This window comes from Oryza sativa, chromosome 1, assembly GCF_034140825.1.
Source record: "Oryza sativa Japonica Group chromosome 1, ASM3414082v1".
NCBI lineage: Eukaryota > Viridiplantae > Streptophyta > Magnoliopsida > Poales > Poaceae > Oryza > Oryza sativa.
The window spans coordinates 8,530,701-8,546,246 of NC_089035.1; the positions used below are offsets into that span (position 1 = coordinate 8,530,701).

At 52.1% G+C, this 15,546-nt stretch overlaps 2 protein-coding genes across 3 annotated transcripts; both read right to left on the bottom strand.

The window, feature by feature from the left end:
- Window positions 1-3,716: 3,716 nt before the first annotated feature.
- On the bottom strand, window positions 3,717-7,546 carry LOC4327716 (uncharacterized). Of its 2 annotated transcripts, none has more exons than XM_026024416.2 (4): window positions 7,008-7,546; window positions 5,245-6,870; window positions 4,664-5,144; window positions 3,717-4,550 (listed from the first exon to the last, which is right to left on the bottom strand). In XM_026024416.2, exons 2-4 carry the CDS (start codon window positions 5,349-5,351, stop codon window positions 3,957-3,959), a joined length of 1,182 nt encoding a protein of 393 aa, XP_025880201.1. In that variant the 5' UTR covers window positions 5,352-6,870; window positions 7,008-7,546; the 3' UTR covers window positions 3,717-3,956. The 2 variants fall into 2 exon arrangements, with proteins under 2 accessions (XP_025880201.1, XP_015644085.2); XM_015788599.3 differs by having other exon boundaries at window positions 5,245-6,875.
- A 5,208-nt stretch (window positions 7,547-12,754) lies between these two features.
- Window positions 12,755-14,699, bottom strand: LOC112938349 (uncharacterized). Its single transcript, XM_026024418.2, has one exon. The coding sequence runs from the start codon at window positions 14,091-14,093 to the stop codon at window positions 13,278-13,280; it is 816 nt and encodes a 271-aa protein (XP_025880203.1). The 5' UTR covers window positions 14,094-14,699; the 3' UTR covers window positions 12,755-13,277.
- Between the last annotated feature and the right edge of the window lie 847 nt (window positions 14,700-15,546).

Sequence of the window (15,546 nt, forward strand, 5' to 3'; positions counted from 1 at the left end):
ACTACGATGCAAATAAAAAGGTGCCCAACAGAAAAGTGTTATACTAATTTTGTTGGCCTTTTTAGGCTACAAAGTTGTTTGGGTTTTATTAAGGTGACTAATGGTCATTCTCTCGGCATGTTATATGCTTCATTTGATAATGGCGTGGGTCGTAGCTTAGGCTATTTATACTTGCCATTTATCATTTTTTATACAACATTTGATAAATCCTTTAAGAGTTTTACTCGGATTTTTAATCATATATGTTGATTAACAGATCTTTAGAGTGTTTTCACTCGGATCTACCTATGCCTTTTGAGCATACTCAAGCTAAAGCAGTCGGCTGAATGTTTATCAAGTGCCTCATATGCTTAGCTATATCATTGCTTTGGTAATTCAGTTATAAATTCACTCGGATGGATGTTTAATATACAACTAATCACATAGTCGGGGGCTACACCTAATTAGGTGCATCTAATCGATGCACCCGATTTTTTTTTTTATTTTAGCCCTTCACAGTCTTTGATTCAAGTACTAGGTAGACCAAGGCAGGAATAGTTGAAGCACTCGGATTATCATCTTGAAGATTCCAAGAGAAGATTATTTCGTCGACTGTAAAGGTCTCAGGGGCTACTGTGGAGATTATGGACACCCCATACCCACATGGCATGTATATCCGACTGGGTATAGGGGTACCATATGTAGATAGAATATCTTTAAAGGGCTCGGGTTAAATTCCTAACTTGTGTATTAAGGAAATACCCGGGATCCTAGTCGGTTACGATTGTATTATATCTTTACTTGCCTATTCCGTTAGGAATATGGGCTGTATGTTGTAATACGGGCTCCTCTCACTATATAAGGAGGCGTCCGGGTGTCTCTTGGGGCATAACACACTCGGCGGATCAATCCCCGGATAGGAGTAGGGTATTACTTCTCATTGAAAGGGCCTGAACCTGTATAAAATTCCTTGTCTCCAAACCCATCCACTTTTCTTGCTTGATAGCCACCCCGTTTTGTATTGCCGAAATCTTGTTTTGACAATAACTTAGAGGTGTCCTATGAGAATGACTTTGTAAATATCATCCTAGGAATTATTATATGAGTAAAGTGTACTAAGTTTTGGTGGAAGGGGATGGATCTATGCCTTCACTGGTCTAACAAGTTTTATTTGGGTTTCATTATAGCTAGAGTGTATTTCTATATACATTTATATGTATATGTATTGCTTAATCAATACCATATGATTAGCACCTATCATATAAATTTAAAGTTTAGAGCTATAACCTGTACAGAAGGTGCTATATTTTATTTTAGTATGTTTATATTTTATTTTAGTATGTTGAAGCCCACTATTTGCTGATTCTATAGAAACTTAGTTCACCCCATTTGGACTAAAGATGAATTTTCTACAAATTTTACAAATTAAGGTATGCTCTATGTTGCTTATTCCTTACACAAATGTTTAGGGGTTTTTATTATACTGTAAGTATGTATTTTTATTTTATAACATTGAAGTGCACAACTCTATGATTCTACAGAACTTGAGTTTACTCAAAAAGGATCTAAGATGAATTTTATATAAACTTTTAAAGTTCAGCTTATCTAAAACTAGTCATTTTAAAGATAATAGTTTGAGGCATTTGATGCAAAGCAAGTATACCTTTTTATTTTATTTTACAGGAGAGCATAAGTTTATGATTCTGTGGAATTTGAGTTTACCCCAAAATAAGTTGAAGTGAATTTTCCATGTATTTTATAAGTCTGTGCTTGCTTTATGTGTGATTTAACTTAGATGAATTTTGGAGGTATAATTTGTACTGCGGGTGCAAGTTTTTATTCCATAATATTAAAGTTCATAAATTAGTGAGTTCACAGAAATTGGTTTTATCCTAAAATGTTAACCCAGAGATACAGTGGGATGTTAACCAGTTGGTGTCCCAACTGGATCAAGAAGAAACAAACTTAAACATAAATCAAGCATCCAAGATGTTCATGGCTGAATGAAAAGGTTTCCAATTCTACAGTACACATGCTAACTAATTGCAACGATTAGTGGAGAAATAGGTAACAGTACATATAAGTAATTTGTTACAAAATACTTCCTGGATACAGTAATGGAAACCTACTTGCTTAACTAGATGTCACAAGCTAATGACATAGAAAAGTCAAATCATTTTTGGGGCAATATAGTTGCTGGCGACTAATCCTAACAGGATTAACCAAAACAGATATTTCCAGAACCTAACAGAGCTTTGGCATCTGTCAGTTTGTTCTTGCAGCTCCACTCGATTCTGTTCGTTGTCCTTCAACTTAGCAGCATTGTCCTCAATCAGAACATGGCACTTCTCAATGTCGTCTTGAAGACGATGAACCTGGTTTCTCTTCTCTTCCAACTCATACTTCAAAGTACTAATGATTTCTTCGCCGGATTGTCTGGCGCCATTGATTCAGTATGCAACCATATCATCGACATACTGAAAAAGGATGTCCTCCCAAATCCAAACCTTGCAATGATACTTCGAAATGTCTGAACTTACCTTCTTTGCGCATTTGAGAAAACGCCTATTGGGATTCCGAGCTGTATGGGATGCGAAGGTTCGTATTGGGTCCTCACACGCACACTTGAGCTGGGGCGGGGATAAGCCATAGAAGAATGTATGGACCTGCAAGAATGTAGAATAGAACTGGGTGGATTGTTGGGTGGATGGAGGAAGATGCACTGTGCATCGCCATGGCTGCTCTACCAACAGAGTGCAGGATGCTAGGGTGGAGAATAGTCAAGATATTCAGGCTGCTAGGGTGCAGAGGAGTAAAGACGAGAGAGAGAAATTCATTCAAAAGTACAGAACGGTACATTTATGGGCCCGGTTGACTTGACATATATGTTTGGTACACGGGGGTAGAAAATGTGTGAAACAGCGATATACGAAGGAATACGCCTGGTGTGTGGGACCAGGAGCACAAATCTCAAAGAGAAACGGGCGGTGATGCATGTAGGGGAACGTCCCCTTAACCGATCAGAATAGTTTGCCGGCTAATACTCTCTCCATTCCAAAATCTAAGTATTTTTAGTATAATGACAAGTCAAATATTTTTAACTTTAACTATTAATAACATAAAAATAAACAAGATCATACATGTTACTATATTTATCATTAAACAGACTATCATAATATATAACTCTTTTTATTTAAAATATCTTTTTATAGATATTTTTAGTTAAAACAGAATCTCTAAAGCCATGGCAGAGTCTAAAAATATTTATATTTTGGGAGTGGGAGAGTACTCATCAAAGCAGAAAATATATATGGCCTTGTTTAGTTCCAAATTTTTTCTTCAATTTTTCAATTTTTTCATCATATCAAAACTTTCCTACACACAAACTTCCAACTTTTCCGTCACATCGTTTAAATTTCAACCAAACTTCCAATTTTGATGTGAACTAAACACACACACTATATATACATATATACATATATATATATACATATATATATATATATGTATATACATATATATGTATATACACATATATGTATATATGTATATACATATATATATATGTGTGTATATATATGTATATACATATATACACATATATATATATGTATATACATATATACACATATATATATATATATATATGTATATACATATAGTGACAGACCGACAGTATGCTACTAGAGCAGAAGTTCAGACTGAGAGAACAGTAAAGTGAGCTGCAAGGTGAAACAGACCGAAAAAATCATGCTTAAGCATGCAGAGCTGTGCCTATGGGCAAAAAAACATTACAAAATATACACAGCAAAAGGAATTCATACGAGGCAGAATCAGTGGGCTTTGTTCACTGTCAAATGTTGATGCACACATTGCAAGGCCAAAATACACACTCCTCTGAATCTCTGATGCATCAATCAGTTTGCGAAAAGAAAGGCAGGGAAGAGGGGGCAGCGGCCATGCCATACCGTAGCTGGCTAGGCAGGTACTCTGAGTGCCCTGGGGAGCAAAGTGGGCAGGGAAAGACGACAGCGGAGCGAGCAGGTGGTCCCGCCTCCGTCGAGAAGGCGCTTCTGGCACCATCTGCACCGCTGGGCCGTCCTGCCACGGATGGGGATCAATCTCGTGCTGGTGGCGCTGCTGTGGAGAATGTCCGCGGCGAGTTCGGCGTCGGCGATGCTCTCCCAGACGGACCATAGCCAATGACCACGCGAAATCTGCACGCACAGACCCATCCTTGAGTGGAACACGAGTGGGAGCAGATGGTGATGGTGGTCGTCGCAGTGGCAGTCCCCATAGAGAAAGGCCTCGCGACACGTGGTGCAGAATAGGTCCAGCAGCTGCTCAGGCTGAGCTGAGCAGCCAACTTCCAAGAGAGACAGAACCCACGGGTGCGCCGCCGCAGCAGCAGCGTGGTCAGCATGCGCCCAGCAAGATATCGTACAGAGCGTGGCCAGCCTGCTGTAGAGACCATCGAGCGAGGCAATGTCGGAGCAGACCCTGCAGCGGGTGCCCGGTGATGGCTGAAGCAAGTACGGCCGGCCAAGAAACGGAGACGGGAGCCGGTCACTCTGCACCCATCACCATTGGCATTGCAAACAACACATGAGCAAAATTTTCAATTCCTCCACAAGCACAAGCACAACTGCACAAGAAGAAGCAACAAGTCAAGCATTTCAATTACCTCGATTCCTAGGAAGATGGGCGCCATCCTCTCGGCCCCTGTCAACCATGCGCACCAGTCACCTCGGAACATGCCGAGGACGAGCACCTCGTGATCGTGGACGCCGCCACGGCCGAACGCGTCGCAGGACGGGCAGTAGTAGAGCATGCCCACTCCTGCGGTCGCGTCGGCGACGGCGCTCATGTCGTCGACGCAGACCACCGATGATAGCATCCTCCTCCTCAGGCATACTGAGCAGACGCCTCCCTCACCCTCATCGGCCACCTGCCGCCGACGACAGACGACGCACCTCGCCACGAGCGCCTCCTCCTGAACGCCATCCGCGCCATCACCATCCGGGCCCACCTCGCCACCGCCGCCATGACCGCGCGCCGCCGCCGCGCCGGCCTCGCCCGCCTCGCCGTGGTCGCCTGCAGCGCCGCCGTCATGCGTGCCCTCCGTGCCATCCAATCCGGTCTCCTTGGCCGCGGATGAGGAACGTCTGCAAAAAACCATTTCCAATCAAGAACCATTCTTTTGGTCAAGAAATCTGGCAAGAATCGATTTCTTAATGAAACCATGGAATTCAGTTCTCTTCTTACCTCGGGGAGCTGTCGGCCAACAAGAAATCCGCCACCTCGCCACCGCCACCGGTCGCCGCGTCGCCGGCGCCGCTGCTCTTGCCGAGCTGGGCCACGGGTACCCCCATCCTGAAAGAACGCAGGAGAGATCGAAACAGGCGCGCGTCGGGAGGCGAACTCGAGGCGCCGGTGCGGAGGAGGAAGAAGAGGAGAGCCAAGAAAGGGGAGACGAAGGGCGCGCGTCGGGAGGCGAGTTCGTCTGAGACGAAGACGAAGCGGAGACAAGGAAGATGGGCGCTTGTCAGTCAGTATACATGGCCATATGGGCCGCCCGGCCGTGCCTGGGCCGAGGCTTGTCGGGTCGGCACGGCCCGACGGACGCACCGGGCCGTGCCGTGCCAGCCCACGTGCCGCACTCACGGCCCAGGCACGGCCCAACACGCCTCGGGCCGTGCTGGGCCGGCCCCAAGGCACTACGGCCCATCGCGCTTTACCTCAGCATAAGTCTAATTTTTCTCCCTCCTATTGGGCTGTGACATATATAGCTAAAAAAAGTCTATTTTACCTCCCTCTTCTTTGGGCTGTGATATATAAGGAAAAAGTACACCGAAGGTCCCTCAACTTGTCATCGAGATACAAAATCGTCCCCTAATTACAAAACCAGATACGTGGCATCCTCAACTTACAAACCATTCACTCAGTGGTTTTAACCCCGGTTTTGTCCGACGTGGACGCTGAGTCAGCGGGACCCACATGGGCCCCACATGTCAGACAGACCACGCCGGCCAAGTCCCGGCCGCGCCGCTCGCCCTCACCGGCGCCGGTCCATGAGGCTGAGGGTGCACCCAGCGTCGCGGAAGCGCACCATCGCCTGCAGCGGTGGTGCGGGGTCTCCGCAGTGGCGGCGGGGATGGCCGGCGGGAAGAAGCTGAGGCCGCTCGCCCGCGTCGGCTGAGTCCCGGCCGCGCCGCTCGCCCTCGCCGTCCCTCTCTGCTCTCTACTCTCGCAGGGCATGGGGATGCCGGTGCTAGGGCACCCACGGCGGCGCGCGCGGCCGGCGACGGTGGCTCCCGAGGCGACGCGAGCTTCCCCCAGGCGGCGCGCGGGCTCAGGGCAGCGCGAGCTCAAGACGTGGGTCTCCGACCGCCTCGCGGTCCAGCTCGTCGGTGGAGATGAGGAGGGAGCGGGAGTGGCGGCGGGTGCGGGAGCAGCAGTCGCGGTGCGGGGAGGTGGCGGGCGGGACGGCGGCGGAGTGCGCCGCGGTTTGCTGCTGCTTCCCCTTCGCCGTCGTTGAGCTTGTCGTCCTCGCGGCCGTCCACGTCCCCGCCACGCCGTCTGTGGTGGGCGCCGCCGCGGTGTCCGCTCCACGAAGCGGAAGGAGATGGGCGAGCTCCTCGCCCTGGACGTCGCCTCCCCAAGGTCGCTGGCCGTCGCGGCCACCAAGGCTAGGAAGGTAGAGGCCGAGTTCCCAGCCACGCCCATGACCGAACACCTCGTCGACATGGAGAAGCAGGTGTGGGCGAGCTTCTACAGCGCCGGCTTCTGGAGGAGCCCCTCGCAACGAGAGGACAGGAGGTGATCGCCGCCGCCGCTCTCTTCTTCTTCTCCTCCTTCCCCACGGTTGTTGGTTTCTTGGCTTTCTCCTCCCTTTTCTTCAGAAAAGAGAAGACAAATAACTCGATCTTGTGATTAATTTAACCGCAATTGACAATTTTTTTTTTTTTTTGCAACTGGCTGTGTTCTTCTCTCCTTCCAAAAAATTTGTCGATTGGGAGGAAAGATACCTGCTCGTGCTCATTGATGTCCTCTTCTTTGCCGTGCCGATTATCTCCATTCCATTGTGCTTTTGTTATTTTGGTGCTCATCGTTGGCGATGCCGTCGTGCGTGGCAACGCCTATAGCACGAGGCGGATGACGCTCAGCCTGATGGCGCCGTCGTTCTTGACGAGGCCCAGCATGAGGCTCGCCGGCACCCCGTCGATCAGCAGCACCAGCCATCGGCCTCGTTGCCGGCGACAACCTCACCGTCCCGCTCAGCTGCGCCTGCCCCTCGCTGCCGCAGGTCGCCGTGGTGGTGGCTCGGCAGCGCCATCGTTGAGCTCGCCGGCGAGGGCGAGCGGCACGGCCGGGACGCGGCCGGCGAGGGCGAGCGGCGCCGCCGGGACTCAGCCGGCGAGGGCGAGCGGCGTCGCTGGGACTCAGCCGGCAAGGGCGAGCGGCGCTACCGGGACTCGGCCAGCGTGGGCGAGCGGTGCGGTCTCCTCCCCGCCCGTCGCACGCCATGCCATGAGAGAAGAGAGAGACGAGGAAGGGAGAGGAGAGGGAATAGAGAAAGCTGACGTGGATTGTCTGATATGTGGGGCTCACGCATTTGACCACTCCTCTTATTTAAAATTTTTTAAAATTATTATTTATTTTATTTGTGACTTACTTTATTATTTCAATACTTTAAGCACACCTTTTCGTTTTTTATATTTGCAAAAAAAAATGAATAAGACGAGTAGTCAAACGTTGCAAGAAAAACTAGAAATCTCTTATATTGGATGGAGGGAGTAGCAAAGATTAGTTCCAACAACCGGTAGTCATTAATTACCAAAACTTCTTCTAACACACGGTTATAGGACTTGCTCTTTCACTGGCCGGGGCGGTGAAGCCTAACCAACGGTGTGGTGAGGGATTAATCGGCCGACAGCATGGGGAGGGAGGGCAAGCTATAGAGAGAGACAGGAAAATTATCAACTCATTTTCAAAAACTTTTTAACCGAATCATTTATTTATTATATTACAAAAAATAATGATATGCACTATATTTAACATTCACGCTAATGAACAGGGACATGTCAGCGTTTGACGGAACTTCTAAAAATCATAAAAATGAAATCCAACGAGACAATAAATCTAAAAACGACAGGGTCTACTTTTTAAAAGTTCCAAGGAGAATGAATAGAAAGAGTGGTAGATCGCGCAAGCAAATAAAGGAGACGTGACAAACATGTAAGGGGTATAAATTTTAAAAACTATAAAATTAAAAATACAAGGATAATAAAGTTTGGTCTTTCATAGTGTTAAAACAACGAGATAGCTATTTAACAAATTTTAAGTAAAATCATATTAAAAATAGATAATTTTGTATGGGTGCTAGCCGTGCAATTGCACGGGCTACCTAGCTAGTTTATTTATTATATTATAAACAAAATAATGATATGCACTATTATTAACATCAACGCTAATGAGCGCGGGACATGACTTTGTGAGCATCGGCGGGAGCGTTACACAGACAACGAACGCAGGCCAACTAAAGCGTCCTGGCAGGGGACACGTAAAAAATGAAAAGGAAATCGGAATCCGATTGGGAGGCGAGTAGGCGACCGGCCGGCCTGATCGAGTTCGGAATCGGAATCTGAATCGGCGCGGTTGTACGTCTCGTGTGGACATATATATATACCACCTGTCCACCCGTCACCAGAAGACAAGCGTACGTGCGTCGAACTATGGCAATCCGCAAGCAATTAGTGCAAGTGCAACCGAAAAAGATCGAGATGTGGCAGTGGCAGCCTCCGCCTCTCCATCCAGGGGTCGTCACCATGGCGAAGCACAAGCTACAGTTGGAGGACCTGTCGCAGACGTGCCGGCGAGACCACTACTGCGTCAGGTGCGTCCACGCCTTCTGCTCCCACTGCTGCGATGACCACCACTTCGTCCCGCTCGGCTCCCACATCGTCATCCCCATCGCCGGTGTCGACGCCGCCACCGGCAAGCCCGTCATCCCCGCGCACTACCCTCGCCGCCCCGACCTGCCCATCACCGACTTCGTCATCGGTCTCATCAACGCCAACGACTTCGCCGAGGAGCACCCCAGGGACGCCTACTGCATGTACTGCTTCATGGCCTTCTCCACCGCGCTCTGCCACCACCACCACACCTGCGCCGCCGACTGCGTCCTCCGCATCGTCCGAAGCCACGACGGCCGCCACTGCGTCCGCTGCACCGGCGACGAGCCGTGGTTCCCTTACATGGAGAGCGTCCTGGGCGACCCCGTGGCTGTCGAGGAGGAGGAGGGCGACGACGGCGAGGTGGTGGCTGTGCTGCTGCTGCTGCCCGTGCTGAGGAGGAGCTCACCGACCGCGTGCGTACACTGCGGCGGCGAGGTGCCCAAACACATGCGCCGCTCGGTGCTCTGCTCGCCGGCCTGCGACGCGGCCCACCAACTGGAGGTCGCCCAGCGCAGGGAGCGCAGGGACGCCGTGCTCGCCGCGCGCCGCCTCGCCAAGCTGAACATCCATGCCGTTTGATCAATTCTTGTACTGTATTAGCGCTCATTGATTTGATCTCGTAATTCTCATATCTGTATGTTGACCCGTGTCTTTTTTTTTTCGACTCCCCGTGTCTATAAACTATTATTAGTAAATTACTTTCGTGCCGGCAATATCTTTTAATTCTTCTCTTGTGCATTGGGGTTGATTAACCGCCTAATGATGCAATTTTCATTTCACAAAGCTAAAGCTATTCATCTACAGGAACGTTTAGCAGGGCTATAGTTTCAGCTTTATCTCTTTTGAAGCTAAAACTCAACTAAACTGTTTCAGTTTTATCAAACAAGAAAGCGGAGCAAACTAAGTGATAAAAAAGGAAAATTTTTATATGCATATCTTTAACGATTTAAAAGTTAATATAAAAAAGGGAGTAGCTATATTTATGGCGCCAAATTTTTCGTCAAAAAATAGTCGGCATGTATTTACATTATAAGTCCCTAAATTACATTTGTAATTTTAGTGTATTTACAATGTAAATTCCAAAATTACATATGTAAGTCCTAAAATTACATATGTAATTCTCAAAATTACGTATGTAAGTTGATGTAATTCCCAAAACTATAAATTTGTAATGACACAGATATTTAGTTTTTAAGATTACATATGTAAGCCCACCTATCATACTCCTATTCCACTATTCCTCTCTCTCTTCTCTCTCTCACCCTTCCTCTCTCTTCTCTCACTCTCTGTCTCACACGCGCACAGCGGCGAAGGAGGTGGCGAGCGGCGGCGGGGTGCGGCGGAGGAGGCGAGGCGAGGCGAGGCTGCGGCGGTGGAGGCGAGGCGAGGCTGCGGCGGAGGAGGCGAGACGAGGCGGCGGCGGCGGGAGCTCGCGCTGCTCAAGGCGAAGTGAGGTGGTGCCGGCGGGGGTGCGGCGGAGGAGGCGAGCGCGGCGGCAGAGGAGGCGAGCGCGGCGACGGAGGAGGCGAGGCAGCAGTGGCGGCAAGGCGGTTGGCCGGGGCGACGGACGAGGCGCGCGGCGTGGGCGGGGCTCGAGAGGAGATGGCCACGGCGCGCGGGCGGCGGGGTTGAGATGCCGTGGACCGGGTGCTGGCGGTGGTACTCGCCATCGTAGCCGACGATGCGGCGGGACCTCCTCGCGTGGTCCGCGTGGAGCCCGTCATCCTCCTCATCCGCCGCGCGGGGGAGGCCCGAGGAGGAGGTGGCAATGGCGTGGCCCGAGTAGGAGACGAGGCTGCGGGCGGCGGGGATGACTGGCTCGGGCGCGTCATCGTCGGTAGTCGCGTAGCTCCGTGCGCCCACGCTGTCGCGTAGTCATTCAGCTCCGCTAGCCGTCGCGACGAGCTCCCGCCGTGGAGGGCCGGCACCGCTCGTGCCAGCTGCTGCTCCGCGTGGCGCGCCGGAGAAGGCAACGATGGCGAGGCAGTCGGATCGCATCCTGCTCCGAGCTCCGTCCGAGAGGGAAGAGGGAAGCCGCGCCGAGCTCCGTCCGCCCGCATGCCACCGAGATGGAGGGGAGAAGCCGCGCCGAGCTCCTCATCCCCCGCCGTCACCGCCGCCGCGTCACGCGCTGCCGCCGCCGACCCGTGAGACTGTGCCGCGAGAGAGAGGAAGAGTGAGAGAGAGTGAGTGAGAGAAAGAGAGGAGAGAGTAGTGACAGGTGGGTACCACAATTTTTTTATAAATAGAATGCTGATTGGACTACCACGTGTACGCCACGTAGACCAAAACCACCGCGGATTGGGTCGAGGGGGTAATTCGTCCGGTATTCATAGTTGGGGGTGAAAAATGTCTGGTTTTGTGGTTCGGGGGTGGGGGGTAATTCGGATGACCGCGATAGTTCGGGGGGTAATTTGTACTTTTTCCTAGATAATATGAAAGAGCATACTACGGATACATATGGCGTTCATCGTGCAATATATTCCTTTTGATTCATAGATCACAACATGTGTTACACGCGTATGGTTACTAGTAGGGTTAATTTGATTCATGTCATTACAAATATGGCATATTAGAAAAATATCATTACAATTCACGTTATTGATTAGATTCCACTGAAAAATTTTAAATTTGGAACCATGCCACTTCCTTCATTGTTTCCGTACTAATCCCTCACGTCCTCACCCTCACCTAGGGGTGGACAGAAAGCTCGTGGCTCGTATGCTCGCTCGGCTCGTGACAAGCTCGGATCGGCTCGGCTCGTTTGATTTTCCTAACGAACCGAGCTGGAAGTTTAGCTCGTTAGAGATAACGAGCCAGCTCGAGCTAGCTCGCGAGCCTTAACGAGATAGGCTGCCAGACCACAAACCCCTTAGGCCCATTTATTTAGAAGGCCCAATAGACCAAAAACCAAAACCCTAGCTTCCCTTCCCCTTTCCCTGGTGGTGGCGGCTGAGCTCCCCGTCTCCCCCACACGCCGGCGCCACGCGACGCGGCCCACGCGGCCACGCCCAACGCCGCCGCTCTGCGCCTCCACCCTAGCAACCGACGCCGCCACCTAACCCCAGCGCCCGACGCCGCCGATCCGTCGCTCTCCGCCTCTCCCTACCCCCACGCCCGACGCCGTCGGCGAGCTCAAGCTCGTCCCACGCGCCGCCGCCACTCTCCGCCCCTCCCCTTGTGCCTGACGCCGCCGGCAAGCTCGAGCTCGTCCCCTCCGCCGCCAAGTTCCTCCCCGTGGTCGCCGCCTCGCCGGCGAGCTCGAGCTCGTCCCCTCCACCGCCAAGCTCCTCCCCGTGGTCGCCGGCGAGCTGTCAAGGTGCCGGCGAGGTTGAGCTGCTTCCGTGCCTCCGTGGTCACCGGCTGCCCCCAAAGCTCACGAGCCTAACGAGCTGGCTCGAGCTTTCAAACGAGCCGAGCCGAGCTGGGTTTTTTGCTCGTTAGGATAACGAGCCGAGCCGAGCTAGCTTGTTAGGATAACGAGCCAGAGGTCTGGCCAAGCCGAGCCGAGCCAAGCCGGCTGGCCCAACTCGACATCCACCACCCCTACCCTCACCGTCAGTCCGTCACGTGAGCGCGCGGGGAGAACGCTCGCCAGCGCCGGCACCGGCAAGCATCGAGAGGACGAGGCGGCGCAGGCGAGCGGTGAGAGGACGGGGAGATGGAGAGACGGTGCCGGCGAGCGGCGAGGACGAGGCGGCAGCCGCACCCTCTCACCACGCCCTCTCCACAACTGTCCTCGCCGCCGAAGCCGCCACCGTCGCAGCCGGCTGGAACCCTTCAGCGTGTTGGATAGTATAGGAAGAGGGGAATAATGCAAATATTGGATACATTGTATTGAGCCTCAGGGGGCCGATATATATAGGAGTACATGGGGAAGAGATAAGGAAGGATTACAGATATGGAAGGAATCCAAACAAACCAATCCTATCCTAATATGACTCTAACTACCATATACTCTAACATCCCCCGCAGTCCAAGCGTGAGCAGCGCGGACACTTGGACTGGAGAATAAACCGGCAAGAGTGCTCAACACGGATGATAGCCCTTTGTGCCATGGTCGACGTAGCCAAAGCGAAGGAGCCGAGAGAGCCGTGGTCGATGAAGCCGTGCGCAGAATAGCCGTGGTCGATGTAGCCGAAGTCGGGAAGCTGATGTCGAGGTAGCCGAGCCGCAGGGAGCGCATGGGGCGCCGTAGAGTGGTCGTGGATGGACTAGAGGGCGTCGTGGACCAAGGTGCGTGAGGACACGCAGGAGACGAAGACGGGGACGCGATCACGACGGTCGTTGAGGAAGATGACGTCGAAGAGCCGATGTAGTCGAACCGTGAAGGACAAGACGTCACACCAGGTTTGCCAGACCCGGGGACAACTCGGGACGAACATGCGCGCCGGTGTTGCCAATACCGCGCGGGCGAGATAGAGGACCACCATGAATCATACACCAATGTCGGAGAAGACCAGCAGAGAAGGCCTCCGGGACGGTCGCGGCGCGAGAACGGCGTAGAGGGAGAATTGCCGGAGCAGCACGCAGTTGCCGGAGAAGAGCGAAGTGTAGTCGAGGAAGATACAGCAACGCTGGCGATGAGTCATGCTGGACGAAGTAGAAGGCGAAGTAGCGGGACCAACGGCCTGGACGGCGACGTCGGTAGCCTTGTAGAGGTAGCTGCACCACCGGCCTAGAGTGGCGACAGTGGCAGCTTGGAGATGCGGCGGCGATGCTCGAAGTAGAGGAAGAAGACCCTGAGCGGCTGACGATGACCAGTGCGGACGACGAGGTTGTCGATGCGTGAACGGCGATGAAGACGACGAAAGCGGCGAAGCTGCGGTCCGAGAGGACAACACAGCTGCAGCTCCATGTCGATGCAGCGACGAGAAGTCCACCGGTGATGTAGCCATGCTTAGGAGGGCACCTCTCAGCACTGCAACAACCAGTGGAGGCGTGGACCACAGGCGGCGGCACTGTGGCCCGAGGGGGCGACGCAGCGGCAATCCAAAGCTTGATGGTGTAGACGCGTGCTCGATGACGATTGGTTGTAGAAGTCGACGAGGCGGTGGGCGACGCAAACCGATCTCTGATCGGAAAAGGAAAATAACAGCAGCAAGCAGCAGCGCAGTACGGTAGCACATCCTCTGTTCCTCCATGGTCCCGATCCATAGACCAAGTCCAGCAGCCTTGCAGCCTCAGCCGTGCCAGCAGGAAGCCATGACCAAGTCAACGAGGAGATTAAATCCTTCACTTGGCCACAGCCTATTCACCTTCTCCCGAATATCCATCCACACACATGCAGACAGACAGAGATAAGGGAGGGAGAGGAGCTGTGCGCCTGTGCTGGGAGACGCATTGTGGGGAGGTAGCAGCGGCTGGACGTGGAGTCGGCGTTGACGACGAACCGGCAGCCTGCCCCCAAGCAGCGTCGGAGACGGTGGGGAGGGCCCAGATTCGATCTGCATGTAGGTAGCCGATGGTTTGGTAGCTGCTGCATGTTTATGAAGATGAACGACGACGCAGAACGCTAGAGATTGATCTCTCCAGCACGATGGAACAGCGACGAACAAAACGTCCACCGGAGGTGATCGAGATCAGTCCCTCGCAGCGGTGGAACAAGACGATGAAAAAAAAAACGAAAAACGGTGGCCGCCCCCAGGAGCGAGATCACCTCCGGGGGCGACGGCAGCGGAAGTGGTGAGCGGCGGCCGTAGGTCGTCCGCTCTGATACTATGTTGGATAGTATAGGAAGAGGGGAATAATGCGAATATTGGATACATTGTATTGAGCCTCAGGGAGCCGATATATATAGGAGTACATTGGGGAAGAGATAAGGAAGGATTACAGATATGGAAGAAATCCAAACAAACCAATCATATCCTAATATGACTCTAGCTACCGTATACTCTAGCACCGCGCTCGGTGGTGGTGGTCACGCCCGCAAACAAGGTCGCATTGACGGTGCGCTGCTCCTGAAATCACTGAAACAAGCAGCCAAGCAAACACCCAACAATCTGAGCTAAATCAAATCAAGTTGGGATGAGGAGAGAGAGCAAGCGAGCATTAGATCGATCTCACTGGACAGCAGCAGCGCGGGCTGCGCGTGCACCGGAGACATCCGGGTCGCAAAGCATGGAGACCACCTTGTGCTCCTCCTTGTGCCCGTGCGACTCACCGCCGTGCCCCGCACCTGAGCTCCACCGCCAGAGGATGGTTTTTTTTAGAGAAGAGTATTTTCTACCCGGCCTCTATATCCAACCGGATATATACGGCCATTGAGATAGGGAACTTAGCCCCGCAAATAACCCAATCTAAAATTCGCTCCATAGGAGATTTGAACTCAGGACCTTGGGCCAGAGGATGGATGGTCCCGACTTCTCTCTGATTTGGGGAAGCTGGCGGCTCGCTTCGCTCGGGCAGTCGTCGTGCTCGCCGGAGAGCTAGGATGGGAGAAGGGCACGCTGCCGCTGCCGCTACTCCTCCCGCTCCCCGCGTGCACCGTGCCGCCGCCACCGCTGCTGCTGCCGCTGAAATATTTTTGAAGCGCTGTCGCCGCTGCTCCTCCAGCGTGAGGATGATGACGTAAGGGAGTAGGACGGAAACATCCGACCAATAACGTGAA